Genomic DNA, 19,166 nt, shown 5'->3' on the forward strand with positions numbered 1-19,166 from the left:
CTGGAATGAAAAGATTAAACCTCTTTATAACAGCATGTAGATTTTCTAAATGCAAAGAATACCTACAACATTGCCAAAGGGTGAAGTATACAACAGTATACAAGCATCCCACAATACAAGGCACTCAGCCAAACTGTCCATTTTTACTGTGACTAATGAACCGGATGTAGGTGGAAACAAGATATTGTGGCCATTTTATTCCCATGACTTAATTGCTAGTTTTAGATTAATCATGGCCACAGTGTACCAGTTCCTTCACTTATTTAAGTTAGATTGTGGACAGTTTAACTGAATGAAAACAATGGATAGAACATGGCCAAAATTGCACTTAAACAAATGGTACAAATTAGTGACACAAGTTAATAAACTGTTTGAACGAATTCATAATTTGTGGTCACTATATATATTTTTTTCATGAAATGAAAATGCTGAGAGTCAACGATTTTTAGCTACAACAGACCTCTCAGAATTTTTTAGAATCTCCTTCTTGACTCATTTCGGAAGCAGCAACGGATATTTTCTTGTGTATTTCAACTAACGTGCAAGTTAAACAGATAATAAAATAATAATCTGGATGGAGGCAGATTTGAATTTGCTGTCGACTGTAGGGTGGGATTTAAGCAGACTAAATGATTAGTCACCGGACGATTTTCACATTTTGATTTAAAATGAAGTAAAAAAAAAAAAAAAAAAAGTTTACAATCAGATCAATAATACCAATTTTGTAAAATATATTGAGTAAATTTGAATTTCATTCAGAAAAATGAAAGGACAACCAAACACTGCATAGCTATAAAATATTGTTTTAATCAAAGGCATTGTGAATTAATCTAGCAAAGACAGAAAACCAATCACTGCAATTAAAATAGCGCAAGAAAATGCACATTTGAACCATGTTATTATCATTTTAACCGTGTTATTAGTAGTGAGGAGTTGCAGCATCTTTATACAAGTCATACAAGGAATGAAATAAACATCTGAAAGTTTGTACACAAACAGCATTGTCTCAAGAACAGCCTGCCGAGAAGTCGCCTGGTGGTGGCGTATGCTCTGCGGTTTTGCCCGCTGTCTCTCTGTCTCGGTCTGGGGTAAAACACTCACCGATTCCTCTAAACGAATAATCACTCTCAGCTGTGTGTCGTCTGCAGCACTGATCTACAGTCCCCACATCCCCCTAAACACAGACAGCCAGTCTGCCTACAGGTTGTAAATAAAGGAGGGGGAAAAAATACTGTTAGGTTAATTAACAGTGATATGATAATGTATTTGTACGGCCTCTAACTTATGTTTTATACAATACATACCCATTTCAGAGATCAAGTATTTGCTCTAAATGAATGAAAACCTTTTTCCAAGCAGATGAAAGCCCCCCCACCAAAAAAATAAATAAATAAAGCAAACCATATATTTAACAGTGTCCGGGAAAGGGAGCTTCATTTGTGCTATATCCCACCAACATTTCTCTGGGACGGTGACTAATCAGCTCGCGGCATCATCACCTCCACTGAGCTGTGTGACCCCCTACACAGCTGCCAAAACCAGACACTGACACATTTTATCCAGTGCATGAAGTCACCGATATTTTCCCCTCAAATCCCGAAGTCATCTTTTTTTCTGCTTTAGTTTTTATGCAAGAATTCCATCTTTATTTTACACCTCATCTGACCTGGATGCATCCATAAAACATGCTGATAATCAAGCCCCATGGCAGTCATTTAGTACGTACAGCACTTTAGTGGCCTCATTAAACACCAAACAGGATTCCTCCTAATAATTACCAGATCTGAGAGTCTAAGTGTACGTTACTCACAAATTAGAGAGTGGGAACGGGAGTGTCAAAGAGTACAATCACATCAAGCTTGTGCAAATGTAAGAATTTTAAAGGCAGCAAGAACATGGGACCCATCTGAGAGCGTCTTCTTCATTCGATTCTGTTGTTTGATGACTATCGCTCGATAAGACCTCTGGCACAGATGAGAATGAGAAAACAGGAAGAAATGGTGTGCCATCAGAACGTCTCTGCAGATCTTTTATCCCTCATTCGAACGACTGGATCCTCTGGAATCAGTCACTTGGTGCTGGGATGATGCTGATGTGGAGAAAGTTGTCTGGGTGGCTCAAGTGTTCGCTCAACCACTGGATGGGTGTTTCCAGCAGTGGTTCGATGCCGTGAATCACAACCTGGAATCTCTTTGGCTCATCTGGAATGAGTGTGAAAGAGAGAAAAGGTCACAACTGAGCATTAAGGGAAGTACTATTCAAACTATGTCAAAAAAACAAACAAAAAAAACTTGTGTATTATGGTACATCTTAAAGCTTTTCACACAGTGGTGCTTTCTTGTAAACGGTCTAAACTTGTTGGTTTAACAACAGAACTGTTAATGATGAAATGCAGGTAGAGAAGTAACTTCTCCATTAACCAGTTTGACAATCAATGTCAGATTACTGCTGTAAAGAACAACATAGCTTCTGAGGCTACGTCTACACTAATCCGGATACATTTAAAAATGCTCCGCATCCACACTATCGCTTCCAATCGTTTCCCAAAAGTTGGTCATTGTGGCGAGTGGGGCGGGGCCTCACTCGTGTTCCCACGTCCCTCGGCTCCGCCCCACTCGCCACAGTCATCCACACTGAAAAGACTGAAAACGATTTCAGCCCTATACTGCGCATGTGTAAAACGTAGACGCTTTGACCTGCATCTTCTATTTATTTACTTTCTGGCTCTTTGAAACGTTGTGGCAATATGTTGAGGAAAAGCACCAAGTTTTTTAAATGGACCGACAGTGAGGTGGAGTTGTAGCTGCGAGAAACACAGGAGTATAAAGTTGCAAAATTGAGTAGAATATAGACTGGGAGACATGCCAAAACAAACGCGCCGAAATATTGGACCGTTTCAAAGAACACTAACGGAGAGCATCCAAAACAACTGCTGTACAATGTTGTCCACCATTTTAGCTGAATTGGTCACATGACAGCATGACATGACAGAAAAAGCATCATCATTTTTGAAAGCCTCTGTTTTCACAGTCCACACTGCGATGAAATTCGAGAGCTTTTCTTTAGTAAGGACATCGTTAAAACAATCCATGTGACATAAGTGCTTCAACCATAATATTATGAAGCTAAGAAAATACTTTTTGTGCGCAAAGGAAACAAAAATATTGACTTTATTGAACAATTTGTTCTCTTCCATGCCAGACATTACCTTTCTGCGACTTGAACGTGGTAGTTGTGCTGCTGTCTATGCAGTGTCAGAAAACTCTCGGATTTCATCAAAAACATCTTGATTTGTACACTTAAGATGAACAAAGGTCTTATGGGTTTAGAATGAGATGAAGGTGAGTAATTTTCATTTTTAAGTGAACTATCCTAAATCCTAAACCATCATAAATTGTATTAACCCCAAGAAAATTAAGATAAAACATGTAGGTGGGAGACTTGTGCCCAAGAAGTGGTCAAAGGCATGAAACACCCCTGAAATGTGTAACATCTAACAGCTGTTGGCACTAATTACATGATACTCCAGGAACATTACAAAGCCATGCAAGCATAATACATGTATATAAATATATGTTAAAAATTGCACAGAAAGTGCAAGATGATCTTGCTTTTGAACTGGTGCGTTAGGAATTCCTAGTTCCTAAGATGTTACCAATATTCAAAAGATATTCATTACCAGTCAAAAGTTTGGGCACACCTACTGAAACTTTATTTTTACAATTTTAGATAGTCATGAAAAAATGGCTCTTCACACTCTGGGCGTTTTATCAATCAAAAAGTTCCCATGTATTTTAAACAATTGACTGTTTTTTCTTCACAATCCACTCCAACCCTTCATTTTTTTAATCAGTTCTAAATCACAAGAAAAAATAAAAATAAATAAACACACACATAAAGGACCATACTAATTTAAGCACAATTTTTAAGTCAGAATATTTTTAAAAAAGCCAAAAAAAAAAAAATTGCAGAAAATGTACTCACTCTCAGGCTATCTAAGATGTAGATGAGTTCGCCTCTACATCGGAACAGTGAATGGGTGCCGTCAGAATGTCTAATCAGCTAAATTAACTTAATTTCAAACTGTTGCTTCTGGCTAATATACAATTCTCTATTCATAATTTACTTTAGTAATTAGTAATTACTAATTTCTCCAGTGAGAAAGTTGTCTCGTCTGAATCATGCAAAGAATTATGCAAAGACAGAGCACTGCTTACAATTGAAAACAGTCCAAAATGGCTCTAAACAAATATGTGGGTGGATTTAAGAGAGGAAAAACAGGAGTGGCCATCTTCAATATTTTCAGGGTTATTTGTGGATTATTGTGATGTTTTATTAGCTGTTTGAACTCTCATTCTGACGGCACCCATTCACTACAGAGGATCCACTGGTGAGAAAGTGAACTTCTCCAAAACTGTTAAGATGAAGAAAAAAACTCATCTACATCTTGGATGGCCTGAGAGTGATCCAAGTTTAAGCAAATTTTCATTTTTTGGGTGAACTTTATGACCAAAAGAAACATAATTTCTGAAATTTAAATGTAATTAAAAAAAACAAAACACTTCACATTCATAAATATATCCAAGCATTTATTAGTTTATATTACTTATTTATTTTTTGACATTTTAAAATTGTTATTCCGTGAACTGTGGAAAATACATGACCAGATCATGTGAGAGGTTCTATTGTTAGGAAACACAGCATGATAATTAGTCCTATTCTCCACTACTTTATCATCTCCTGAACAGAACAAATTGACCAAGTTCACGCTGCGTAGCTAGTTACATACGAGTGGAAAATTGAAGGAAACGCTAGAGGCAGTAACATTACCCTGTTGACCCATGGAGGTTAAATGGCTAATGCAGTTGGAGGGAAGAAGTTTCAGTTTGACAGCAAGTGATGGTTCAGGCATCAGCATGTGCGCTGGATGACCTTCTCACACTACTGAACTGCATCATGACCCACCAGATCATTTGCATAAAAGCACATACAGCAAGCATTTGCTATTTGGCCTTTAAAAACTTTCAGATAAACAACACCGAATCTCACTGAATGAATCTCCCCATGAAGAATCCTAAAGTTTCACTGTAGCACACAAAAAGCACAAGTAAACTCTCTCTCAAACTCACACAAAAGCAATTCATCATGCCTGCTCAACTTACTCCATTTATCATGAGTCTGATGAGCTGTAGCTCAGGGCTGGAGAGGTTGGGGACACAGATAACATGGGTGCAGGAAGGAACTTCTCATATTAATGCATTCTTTTGTTTCTTAAATGAGTGGTCAAAAAGGCATGGCCTCAGCTTTCCCTCTGACTGCTGTCAGCTCAATGATCTTTAACTAGATTCATGCATCATTTGCGCTTTCGTTAGGAATAGCTGTCAATAAGGGCAAAAAGACAAGTAGTTTCCTATTTCTGCGTGAAACAAGTACATCTCTCCACCTTTACTTAAATGGAAACACTTAAACCTAACTGGATAGATTCTCTATTTTCTGGTGAATTATATATATATATATATAAACCCACACTATTCAACATCATAATATATATTTCTAATAGCAAATCCAATCTGACTATTGGATATCTCTCTATGCAGTTATTTATATATTGCATTGCTGCACATATTTGTTTTTCTTATCTAATGACATTTGAGTATTTTGTATGTAACTTGTTGTATATAAAAATATCTTGTTCATTTATTTCTTATAAACACGCAGCTTCATTACTTTGCATGATTGCAGGGGATTTTTGTCATGTTATATATATATATATATTCACTCCCCCCATCCACAATTCCCGCCGGACCTGAGACTCGAACCCGCAACCTTCAGTCCGACTCTCTGCTTGAACGTTTGTAAACTCTTTATAATTTTCTATATTTCTCCTTAAATATGACCCAAAACATCATCAGATTTTGTAGGATTGTAGGATTTGTAGCCCCTTCCTCAGTACAGAACCACTTCAACTCTGTGTTGTTGGTGGGTTTCCTCCTATGAACTGCTTGCTTCAGCTCAGTCCACAGAATTTCAATTGGATTAAGGTCCAGACTTTGACTCTGTCATTCCAAAACATTAACATTGTTCTTCTTTAACCATTCTTTGGTAAAATGACTTGCTGCATGGCCCACTTTTTCTTGAGATTCAGTGAATTTGCTGGTATAATTCAGAATTCTTGTTCCATCAATGATGGCAAGCTGTCCTGGCCCAGATGCAGAAAAACAGGCCCAAAATATAATACTACCACCACCATGTTTCACAGATGGGATAATGTTGTTATCCTTGAATGCAGTATGTTCTTTTCTCCAAAGAAAATGCTTCTCATTTAAACCAAAAAATTATATTTTGGTCTCATTCATCCATATAACATTTCTCTAATAGCCTTCTGGCTTGTCCACTTTAGCAAACTGCAGATGGGCAGCATCAGATGTTCTTTTTGGACAGCAGTAACTTTCTCCTTGCAACTCTACCATGCACACCATGGGTGTTAATTGTTCTCCTGATGGTGGATTCATGAACATTAGCCAATGTGAGACAGCCCTTCGTTTCGCCTAGAAGATACACTGGGTTCCTTTGCAACCTTTTGGCCTATTACATTGTCTTGCTTTTGGAGTTATCTTTGTTGGTGGACCACTTCTGGGGAAGGTAACAATGATCTTGAATTTCCTCCATTTGTACATCAATCTGACTGTGGATGTGTGGGGTCCAATCTACAACCTGATGAGCAACAACTCTTTTTATGAGGTCCTAAGAGATCTCCTTTGCTCGTGCCATGATTCACTTCCACAAACATGATCAGACTTTGATAGATCCCTGTTCTTTAAATAAAACAGGGCATGCGATGACATCTGATAGTCATTTCACTGAATGGAAACACCTCTGAACAGATGGACTCTAATTTCACCTTCAAATTCACTGCTGATCCTAGAGATTCACAGATATGCACCACACAGATATGTAACACTGGATCATTTTTCTCAAATAAATAAATGAAAAAGAAAATATTTTTGTCTCATTTGTTTGACTGGGTTATCTTTGTTTATTTTCAGGACTTGTGAATTGAAAATCTGATTATGTTTTTTGGTTCAAATTTATGCAGAAATATAGAACATTCTAAAAGGTTCACAAACTTTCAAGCAGCACTATATATATATATATATATATATATATATATATATACACACACACACACACACACACACACACACACACACAAAACCTATAAAGGGGTAAAAACCTAGTGATTTAAAGGATAATCACAAATACTGATAAAGATTCATTTACAGTAAATTACTTTTTGGGGTTACACTGTGGTCCTTAAATAGAGTCTTTTAGTGTTGTGATGTAATATAATGATTCTTGTTCTAAATGTGCCTGAAAAGACTTTCTGGTATATAAACTACCGTTACACTAAATAAAATTTAAATGAATGTCTTCTGTAACATGGTAAAAATGTATTCAATCTATATTATGATTTACGATCTTTGACCAGTAAATATAAAAACCCAAATTCACTATATTAATCATCACATTATATTTCTAATAGAAAATCACATCTAACACTATAGGATTTTTTTGTTATTAGTGTTTTATTTATTTATTTATTTCTGCATCATATTTTTTGTTCCGACATTACCTAAGACTTCTTTTTATCTTTTACATTTTGTATGGTTTTTTTGGGGGGGGTATTTGTATAAATGTGTTGATATTGTCTGTTTAAGATAATTAGTGGTCATTAATATTCTTGTTATAACACAAAGACTTCATGAACCTTGTTAGTGAATAATAGCCCATTTAATAAAATCATCAAAATGAAAAACAACTGAGCATTTGGCAGGTGTAAATTGTACGTGTTCTTCATAACTTGAGACAGTTAGATGTTAATTTAGATGTTACTTATCTTTTGCTCAACAGGAAAAAGTTGAAGCCGTACCTCCCAAAGATACCAAGAACATGGAAGCAACAAGCACACTGGGATTGAAGCTTCGGTATACGAATATGACTAAACATGATGACCATTTCAAACACAAGCACAAACACTTCCATGAACAAAACAGCCATGTAATAACAGAACTGGGCAATTGGAATTATATATATATATATATATATATATACACACACACACACACACACATACACATATAATCCTTTGCATAATAGAGTTTGACGTCTAAAACCCTGAACACCTCTGACCTTGATTTTTTTAATTGTTAACGGTCAATCTGAACAAAAACCATCTCAAAGAGAGGACTAAACAATCAACTGACCCTGATTTTGAAGTCACACAGTAATAGTGTGATGAGCAGAAGTAACTCATTCCTTGAAGTCCTGTGTGTGTGTCTGCCCCCGTGGAGTTTGTAAGGGTGTAAGGTGGGTGCGTCCCCAGTGTAACTCTCAGAATGATGCGAGGGGAATTCAAACAACACAAACTCATATAGTAATTGAACACAACTTGCATTCTTCCGGCAGTTATGACAAACGCCCACACAAAGCCCTAGCATGGGTCGGCTCTGGACCTCTGCCACCTTGGAGAGTTTCACTCAACCAAGACCAATTTTGAAAGAAGACCAATTTTTGAAAAAATATAAATTTGGGGGTTTTCGTCACCAGATTTGAAAGAAGCTGGTAATGAAATCCCAAAAATGTATATTTCATCAATTCTTGTATTATTATATGTGCTACATGATTGCTAATAAACTATTCATATCCTTTGTTGTGACCTTACCATTGCTAGTGCCATACTCTACTCTCTGAACTAGATCAGAGTTCCCCAACCACCGGGTTGCGACCCAGTGCCAGGCCGTGGATGAGCTGCTACCAGATTGCGAGAATGTTCTTGGAAAAATGTCTATAGATATGACAATCTGTTATTTATTGCATACGAAAGATTATTCTAATAATTCTGTATTTTCATTTGTTGTATGCATTTTCATGTAGATTAAATGTTTAATTAGCAAATTAATGATTGTTCTGACTCACAGAGATGTGTTTCAGACAGCGCCAGAATTGAGTTGATTTCCAGTGGCAGCTTGTTGGGGGAGGCACAGCTTCCCCAAAATTTTGAGGTGACAATTTAATGCTAGTAAAATTCACAATTCATTTCAGTTCATGTCAAGAATGTAAATATTTTTGTTTGTAATTTCACAGTTGTAATACCATTATGTGAAAGCGGCGCTTTTCTATCGGGAATGTGCCAAATCTGCTGATGTAATTGAATTAAATTTAAATTAAATGTATGCATTTTGCAAATGCTTTTATCCAAAGTGACTTACAATGCATTCAGACTCACATTTTTTACCTTACATGTGTTCCCTGGGAATTGAACCCACAACCTTGCGCTGCTAACGCAATGCTCTACCACTTGAGCCACAGGAACATATATAGCCACTAAGTGACAGAGAAGGGGAGAGATGAGCGCTCGTGCCTCCGGTGTAAAAAAAAAAAAAAAAAAAAAAAGCCACTCAGCATTGAATGTTCACTTTTTGCGCTGAGGAGTGTTGGGAAAAGGAACATCATAGAAGAGGCTAGCCTTCCTTCTGGTATATCAACCAATCATCATAGAGACGTAAATTATGTGTGCTATTAGTCTGAATGCCTCCCGTAGAGGCTGGGCTGATAATTTACCAAGTGTTTATGAGCAACGATATTGGATATTTGATCGGCAACAGATTTCCCAAGCTGTCATTCAAACAGTATATATACAAATTGAAAATAAAGGGAGCTAGAACTATAGGCTACAGAACTATGCCTAATTAAATAGCCCAACAGGCAGCTCTCTTTTACCACAGACTTTTAAGAAGGAATGGATGTTTGTTTCAAATGTGAATTCTTGCTGTATGTGTGTTGTTTCCTTTACGTTTTCTGACTAAAAGCCACCAAAAAGCAATTTCAAAGTGGTTAAGCAAATAATAATAATAACAATCAGCAGGGATCCCCAGACCAATACAATTAGTGTGCTTCCTCTATTTTAAAACCCATGAGCCGCCAGTGTTTATTTCTATTTTACATCTCCCTGCATCTGAGATACATGCACATAAAATTATTTCAAAAAACCCTTCTTGAGATTCTCATTCTCTGTGCTTTAAATACTTCTGAAAAGGAAAAATCATATGAACCGTGAAGTCTCAAAAACCACAATATCATCCGTTGAACCACTAATATATCTTCCCGTGGACCCTCCAGCTGGTCCACAAGAAAAAATGTAATACATAACCGGTTTGTGGTGTAAAAATTATTGGAGATTCATGAGCTAGATGGTTGCACTTGGTGCCTATGCAAGATTATGCATGGCCCAACTGGGCTACAGATAACAGTCGGAGTCTGTTCATAATATAAATCAATCACGACTACTCAGAAGACTTGGATTAAACGGCTAATTTTATATGGATTACTTTTAGGGGTGTAACGGTACGCAAAAATCACGGTTCGGTACGTACCTCGGTTTTAAAGTCACGGTTCCGTTCATTTTCGGTACAGTAAGGGAAAGAAATGCAAACATAAAACTGCCGGTTGTTTATTACTATAAACTTTTTTTTTTTACAATTTGTTTACACTTTTTTTTTTAAATACTTTTCAATAAAATATATATAAAATAAAAAAAGAATAAGAAATAAAATACTGCTGCAAAGTTCTCCACTAAGTAAAATACTCTCAGTCTCAAACCAATATCATATAATAAAATATAATGAAAAATATAAATAAATAACTATGATTACAGTGCAGCATTACCAATCCCAGCTTGTAGGCCTGCTCATATTTAAAATATATATATATATAACTTTTTCAAAGTGTAAAATGCAGCATCAACCGTTTCAGTTTTTAAACCTGCTCAGATTTCGTTATTGCGTTGGCCCGATCGGAATTAAGAGCAAAGGTCTGTTTAAATGCCGACGGGAGCTGCGTTTGAATTACAATCGTAGTGTAGTAGTTGTAGTGATGTTAACACTCGCGTGATGCCTTCAACTGCAGGGCGGGATTTGCGCTGAACGCGGAGACTTACACCCCTAATTACTTTACAATGTCTTTATGAACACAAAGTTTTGGATGAATGGACTTTTAATGGAAAAACGGAAATCTCTCAGGTTTGATTAAAATATTTCCAAATGTTTAATTGGTTTGGAATGACGTAAGTAAATTATGACAATTAAATATTTTGGATGAACTATCCCTTTAAAACAAGAGTAAAGTTTAAAATGATTGCAAACATGACCTAATGTATATGCATTCCCTTATACATTCATATGTAGTTTATAAAAATATTTAAAAAAAAATTCCATGAACACTAAATACTGGGTAAACTACCCACAAGCCTTTATATCCAACATATGAAACACAGTTGACATAATCTGTCTAAAAGCCTGATTTCTAACTTTAAAATTAATCAGTCTACAGAGTTCATCATTTGACTCTACAGAGTCAATGATCCTTTTTTTCACCACATTATAAGACAAAGTGATCAAAAAGGGATATTTCAGTGCCTGCCCCAGATTGAGTAGTGAGACGTGCTGGTGGTGATGGAGGTGGGAGGGCCAGCTGGAGGTTTCCCCACTCGCAGCGTGGGTTGACATAAAGAGCTGTTGGGCGGGGGTTTTCTGTGCAAATCATTTATTTGAAATAATACCACCACACACCTCTTATTTACTATAAAACATCTCACTATTCTGACCGACTTCTTAAGCAGAACATGGGGAAATTTTTTTCGAGTACCATGTATTGCCATTTTGATATATAAAATCTTCATCTTATTGTGAAAAGCGTAGGAGAGACCACACCGTTTGAGCATGTCTCCATTTTTACCCCCGAAGGGGTGAATATCTAGTGATAGATTCCATACTGCTGGGTGTTCGAGACATACAGATGGCTTTAATATGGCACGGACATTACATGTCAGTCTGGCATATGCTTTTTATTTTTATTTGTGGGAATCCCCATTACACTGCAAACATAACAGTACTGTAACTCATCAAAGCCTTTCATAAAACAGAAAACCTCATCTGCTGATTAAACAACATGTTTAAAGTTACAAAATGCAGATTTTCATTCATGTGTAATTGAGATGAATCAAGCCGACACGGTGATAAACAAAAATGATTTGAGACCATCCTGACACAGAAAAGGTATTTTCCAGGTTGAGTAAGTAGACACATTTTTCCCTGTAATCTCAACACTTTGCTCTGCGCTGCTATCAAAGCAAACCCCAAATATCTGGAAGAGACAGAACGATAACAAAAAGAGAAGCACAAAGTGCCACTTTCTCTTCAACCAAACCACCAGGCCTTTCAGACAAAGCAAGCAGGTCTTGAATTGGGCTGGAAGCAGCACAGATGTGCTCCGTCATGCAGGCATGTCTGCCTGCAGGTGCTCCGTTTGTCACTGCTATTGTCTGCTTATCTACTTCCTCTCAGGAGAAACCAAGACCGCCCATGTTTTGGCTGTGGATTTCATTCATGCAACCCTGATTTGTCCTTTTCTTTCTTTCCCTATTTCTCATCTCCTTTGTAAATCTCGAGATGTTAAAGATTTGTTTTCCTCTAACGTCTTTGCCTCTCATCTTTGATTCCAACCTCCTGTGAGAGAGCAAACACGTTTTTATCAAATAATATGTGTGAGAATTATTTTCAGCTCACCCTCCGCACATATGGCAGCAGGAAACAGCTCCTTCAGCAGGTCTCCCAACGTATGCGTGTGGCCTTCAGGAGACACTGGTCGGAAGAGCTTTTGGATGAACGGTCTGTCACTCATCGTCTAAATTGAGACAAATATGAAACCCATTTTACTGATTATATTAGTAGAATCACAGTGTAAAGTTCTCAAAAATGTGAACTTGTTTAAAACCTCATTATCTATTGCTGCATAAGTATCAAAAGTGTTCATGTGATAAAGAAATTTCACATCACTGTTTCACTTGTTTTTGACCTAACAGCCAACTCTTCACATAACAGGTCCTGTAGGTGGCACTTGGTCTATATTTAAATGACTATGACAGTTTCTTTATAGTCGACAGTAAACGGTATATCAGTATGAAGTATGTAAATAACAGTAAATTAAACACTACTTTAAATGAATGTGACTACTGTTTTAGCCATTTTAGTTTGTAAAACAGTGTCTACATAGTATCAACCAATTTATGAACAAGACTGGGAAATGAACACTACTTCACATTGTCATTGACGGTGAAATTTGAGCTTGTTTGAGCAGGACATGAGCATGCAACTCACAGCAACTAATGTTTCGTAATGGCAACAACATCTCAGATAGACAGATAAGTAAACAAACGTGAATTTACAGACTTTTGAGCTATTTGTTCCTGTTTTGTACACTGTCATATAAATTATTATTGAAGGGTGGATTATTTATTTTTAACAGCAGAGTGAGGTTACAGCTGAGTGTGTATCTGTGCTCCATAAGCTGAAATTCTGATAAAATTAATATAATAATTATAATAATAAATAAATAAATAAAGATTTTGAATGATTGTGCTTGATAGGTCACTTTACAAAAGTTGTGTTTCTGGCAGTTCCAAAACAAATAACAACCTTATCAACAGAAAGTGAAAAGTTCAGGAAGTTCCTCGTCAGCATGTGTGAAAAGTGAAAATTCTGTCGTCTAAACGCACTGATCCCAAATGAATAATCCATCCATGCATCTACTTTCTTACAATCAACTGCAAACGACTACTGATTTCTGCTAGTCGATTTCTTATTTAAAAAATACTCAAGTTACTCGACTTCTCGTGGTCCATGCTACTGTAAATGAAAAGACATGAAATATTTCTTCTCAATAAACACTGATTATTTCATAGCCTTATGCAACAGTTACATATGTAAATTGTCAAAACTTTATAATTATGACATTAAATATTACATTTTTATGTAACAGCCAGTATTTGTATCTGTAACAAATCACAAAAAATGTTCTTATCTGCATTCGGATACAACGTCGTACAGTTACTTTATAAGACCTCTTTGACTCGATTTTTTTCATAGTTATGATAACTCACTGAACAAGTATGCCGTGTTAAACTAAAATAATTATTAATTTCTAAAATAATATTTATCATGCAAGCAGAGAGATGTCATGACAAACGTTTAGTGATCATTTGAACTCGACTGAATCAATTCAATGCGCACATAGTTAGTCCTTTTGTGAACTTCACTAAACAAATGTGCATGTGCCACGCAAACCAGTAAAATATAAATATGCAAACAAGTAGGCTAAATAGAAAATGTATCTAAGTTGATTATTAGCGTACTCTTGAGAGACAACTGGTTTGGTTTTTGAGAGACTGAGATGCACAACGCAGCTGTTTGATTGGTGAGCACGCTGTGCTTATTCCATTCATTCGTATCATATCGGACACACCCCTAATTATTAAATTACACATTGTAATTTTACATGCAACATAGATAAGGTCATAGAAAGTAACAGCTACACGCAATATTGTAATCCTAAAATTCACGTTGTGCTTGCAAACTCTGTGTGCATGCATTATTGTTAATACATGTTCGAGTAGTCGATTGTTTCTGACAGTGCCAACTAATGACTGATGCCCTACTGCAAACTAACATACAATTATTTTAGCTAATTATTATTTTATTTTTTTAGTACACTGGAAAGTGAGAATGGGGTTTCTCTTAAGAACGTCGTGTTCTTAAGAACTCATGATTTACCCTGAAATAATAATAAAAAAAACTTTTTAAGAAGAGTTTTTGAAGAGTTGTTTCAGATGATGAAACAGATGCATGTGTGGTGGATGTACATTATATACTAGAATAGGGCTGCACGATGTGTTGTTTAAGCATCGATATCGCGATGTACGAATCCACGATAATCACATCGCAGGATGTACGATGTAGGCTGTCATAGTTGATTCGTTATTCATTAACCGTATGGGTCAGCTGCTCCCCGGCACTTGACGAATGTGATTCGCGGATTAATTGCACAGCTTAACCATCATAGAGTGAAAGTTTAACATTTGCATGTGTTTTTCAGTCCTGTCAGTTTAACAGGGCGCATATAGAGCATCACAGTCCCGCCCACAGCCCGAGAGAGCTTAGGTGCTGGAAGTAAATTTCCCATTCATTTCTCCCATTGACTTTCAGAAAAATCCGTATCTAAAGATTTTAGAGCATATCTGAGGATAACCAGCTTCGGCTTAACTCATAAGCATACAACATATCATTTCGAGTGAAAAAATTAAGAGAAAATCCAAAAAAAGTCAAAGGAACAAGACTGTGTACATACTTTTATTTCGAGCGAAGGAACTACTCATCCCATAAACCACCGCGCCTCACTGAATTCGACTGAAGCCACAACCGCGAATGAGCCTTTTGAGCGACTTCCAAATCTAACTTTGGTCCCACTTTATATTAGGTGGCCTTAACTACTTACATAAAAAAATAAGTACAATGTACTTATTGTGTTCATATTGTATTGTAAAACACTTTTGCTGCTATTGAGGTGGGATAGGGGTAAGGTTAGGGAGAGGGTTGGAGGTATGGGTAAGTTTAAGGGTGGGTTAAGGTGTAAAGTATGGGTCAACAGTGTAATTATAAATGTAATTACAGAAATTAAATACAGATGTAATTACATGTAGTTTTTTTTAAATATAAGTACAATGTAAAAACATGTATGTACACAATAAGTACATTGTACTAAATTATTAATTAAAATGTAAGTACATAGTAGTTAAGGCCACTTAATATAAAGTGGGTCCCTAACTTTTTCCTCCAGTGAATTTTATTTTATATAGCGAATGTGCAGTAATAGCAGTTCTTTCAGTATTAATCGTGTAAATAAATAGTGTTTTATATAGGTATTGTGTATTGATTTTTATATTTATCATTGTGTATTTTATATATTGTGTGCGTATGTGAAAGCGGTTAACGATAACGTCAGCAACATCGTGCAGTGCTTTGTACCTGACTGCAATCACCACTCAGTCGTCAACACAAGTCGTTGCCATTACACAAATGTTCAGTAAATGCACAAAAAGGTATGCCTAGGCTAAATATTGTTTTGACAGTGGCATCATAAAATGCTTGATATGACTCATACCAAATGAAGGCTACAGTAGCCTAGCTAAAGTGGACGATAATGCTAACTAACGTTACCAACCTCCCTGCAAAACTCACCAAAACTTTGTAGGTCTTGTCCCTCATGCTGACCCTTACAAAACCAACAAGCTGACCCTCGGACACGCTACACTCAACTAACGTTACATGACCCTATCTGAAGTGGTTTTCAACCCTTTGAACACTTTTGTTTTCCTCCTTGAAAAAAGCCATCATGGCAGCCAAGGAGCTCCATGATTGCACTGATAAGTCAGGTTTTTATTTTATTTATTTATTTTTATTAATGATCTTCAGTCTTCACGGACCTTCGCGGGGTTTAACCAGACGGTTACACGAGTTCCACCAATCAGATGCATCACTGTGGGATTGTTCAGGATTGTGGGTAATGAAGTACTTATCCAAGACATCGCGAATGAAAGGTTTTTATCTCAAAACAAGGTTAGTGCCCCATGAACCTTTGGCGTTTATATGAGCATATACTATCACTTAGTACAGCCGTAGCTGGTTTTAAGTCTACCATATATGTTTACGTTTTTATGGCTTATACCCCAACTGTCAATGCAGAAATTGTATTAAATTTTTACTTCCGGCACCGGCTGTGGGCGGGACTGTGATGCTCTTTAAGAATGAGCAGAGAGAGAGAGAGAGAGAGAGAGAGAGAGAGAGAAAGAGAGAGAGCAAGTGAGAGAGCCCCGGCCGCGCGCGCACGCTCACCTTCATCGTCTTCAAACAACACTGTTTTGCTCTCTCTCCCTCGCGCATATTAATCAGAATCAATTGACACGATGGTGTCGAACCAAAAAAAAAAAAAAAAACTATCCAGTCATTGAAAAGTTTTCTGTGTTGTCAAATCTTGTGCAATATCCTAAACTGCAGAGATAATTAAACAACGCGTGCTGTACACGTCTGATTCGCGAACTAATGATTCCTTTGAACCAATTCAATTTAATGAATGGTTTAAACAACTGACCTTTCCAACACTGAACTCACGAGACGTCTGAATTGGTGTATAAAAAAAATTAACTCCATTATTTAACATGTATTATTACTAAACTGCACTTCTACAACATTGTTAATTTCAACATTTAGGCTATAGCCTTCATTGTTGAAATCAAAAGTTGTACAGTAATTGTTAACATAGCTAATGCACTATGAACTAACATTACCAAACAATGAACAGCTGTGTTTTTATAAACTAAGATAAACAAAGATTAATTAATATAGTAACAAAAATATTGCTAATTCAAACCATATCCTAAAGTTACAAACAAATAATTTACTCTAATTTAAATAAAGCTCTGATGTTTAAATCATTTAAAATGAGAATGTAAGTGTGCTCACCCCATTTTTGATTGTAAGAAAAAATTAGATTAGATTTCATATCACAATATATATCGCAGAAAAAAAATAAAATATCGCAATGACATTTTTTCCCAATATCGTGCAGCCATGCTATGCAACATGACAAAATACTATAGAACCACTGATCTATAATAGAGATTCATTATATATAGATCAGTTAATACAACTCAGTAAAATCCGCTGTCTACATTGGGTGTGGCATGGCATGACACCATAAAATTCCTGACAGTAAACTGCTTTCAAATGATTTTCAACGGTTGCTTAGTCACGTCCAGTATAGACAGTCTTTAGCTGATGTGGCTTGGCGCCACACAACAACTGTCGTGTCCAGTGTAGAGTAATGTGTAAGAAGAGATGACTGAGGACGATGGCGAATGATTTGCAGATCCTCAGTACCACTGACAAACATATAATCTTGCAAAATGTGTTGAAGTACTGCCGCTCCATAGTATAGCGTATGAGTGATCGTGAATCTCTAAAGTGATAGTGAAACTAAAAAGTGATCATGCATTCAAAAAGGGGATGGGATGGGGGATCATGATGCTGGTGCAACATCGTGACGTCTATCAGCCATCAGCAATGGACAATCTCATCGTCTATTGGCCCAACCCTAGTTTTCATGTGTCTTAACTGAAGGGAGGATTGAGTTTGGCCACACCGCCATAAAGACTGGATTGGTGGAGTGTTGCTCAATTGCTCAACTAGAGTGACCATCAAGTTCTTGGTCACCAGTCTAACCAAAGCCCTTCTCCATCAGTTGCTCAGATTGGCCAGCTCTAGGAAAAGTCCTGGTTGTTTCACACTTCTTCCATTAAGGGTAACAGAGACTACATGCTTCAGTGAACCTTCAATGAAGCAGAATGCTTTTCTGAACTCTTCCACAGCTGTGTGGCTTCACGCAAACCTGTTTCTGAGCTCTACGGGCAGTTATTTTGACCTCAGTGGTTGGATTTTGCTTTGATATGCATTATCAGCTGTTAGACCTTTTATTAAGATGTGTGTGCCTTTCCAAATCATACCCATTCAATTGAATTTGCCACAGGTTAACTTCACTTGAAATGTAGTAACATCTACTAGCGAAATGAATGCTCCTGAGATAAATTTCCACTGTCCCTGATAAGGGTATGAAAACTTACGCAATGGAAACATTTTATTTTTAATAAATCTGCAAAGATGTCAAAAACTGTTTTTTTTTCTTTTCTTTACTATTATGGTATATGTAGTGTAGATTTTTGTGGGGGAAAAAACTAATTTAAAGCAGTTTAATAACATAAGGCAGCAAAAAAAAAAAACGTAAAAAAATGAAAGGGTATGAATACATTCGCAAGGCACTGTTTATGTAATCTTTAGCCAGTCAGCATACATGACTACAGCTGGGAGAAATGGCATCTATAGCCCCTTTCACACTGAACGTCGGACCCGGCATATTGCCTGAACATTGCCAGGTCACCTGCTGTGTGAAAGCAAACACGTCCCGGGATTGATTCTGGCATTGAACCCGGGTCGAGGACCTAGTAACATTGCCGGGCTCAACCCAGGACGAGCGCTATGTGAACAAAAGCCAGATCTAATGCCGTGTCGAAGTGATGACGCACGTTATCGCACGACTCTTTTACCGGCTGTTTTGAAGGAAGATTAACGTTCGTGACGAAAAATATTTGCAAACTGTAATGAAGCAGAGATCAGTTAGTTCCTCACTTTCCGCGCTGACGCCGAGATCGTTCGGTTGCTTCA

At 36.9% G+C, this 19,166-nt stretch overlaps 1 protein-coding gene across 4 annotated transcripts in view; it reads right to left on the bottom strand.

The window, feature by feature from the left end:
- Nucleotides 1–787: 787 nt before the first annotated feature.
- The window catches only part of atg5 (ATG5 autophagy related 5 homolog (S. cerevisiae)), a 32,328-nt gene continuing 13,949 nt past the window's right edge, over nucleotides 788–19,166 (bottom strand). For 3 of the 4 annotated variants that reach the window (XM_059567304.1, XM_059567305.1, XM_059567303.1), the window contains exons 7-8: nucleotides 12,624–12,741; nucleotides 788–2,201 (exon numbers count right to left, since the gene is read on the bottom strand). In XM_059567304.1, coding sequence (XP_059423287.1) covers nucleotides 2,065–2,201; nucleotides 12,624–12,741 — 255 coding nt within the window. In that variant the 3' untranslated portion in view covers nucleotides 788–2,064. Of the gene's footprint in view, nucleotides 2,202–11,302; nucleotides 12,564–12,623; nucleotides 12,742–19,166 lie in introns of those variants that run through there. The other variant, XM_059567306.1, reaches the window with a different exon arrangement.

Source organism: Carassius carassius, chromosome 15 (assembly GCF_963082965.1).
Source record: "Carassius carassius chromosome 15, fCarCar2.1, whole genome shotgun sequence".
NCBI lineage: Eukaryota > Metazoa > Chordata > Actinopteri > Cypriniformes > Cyprinidae > Carassius > Carassius carassius.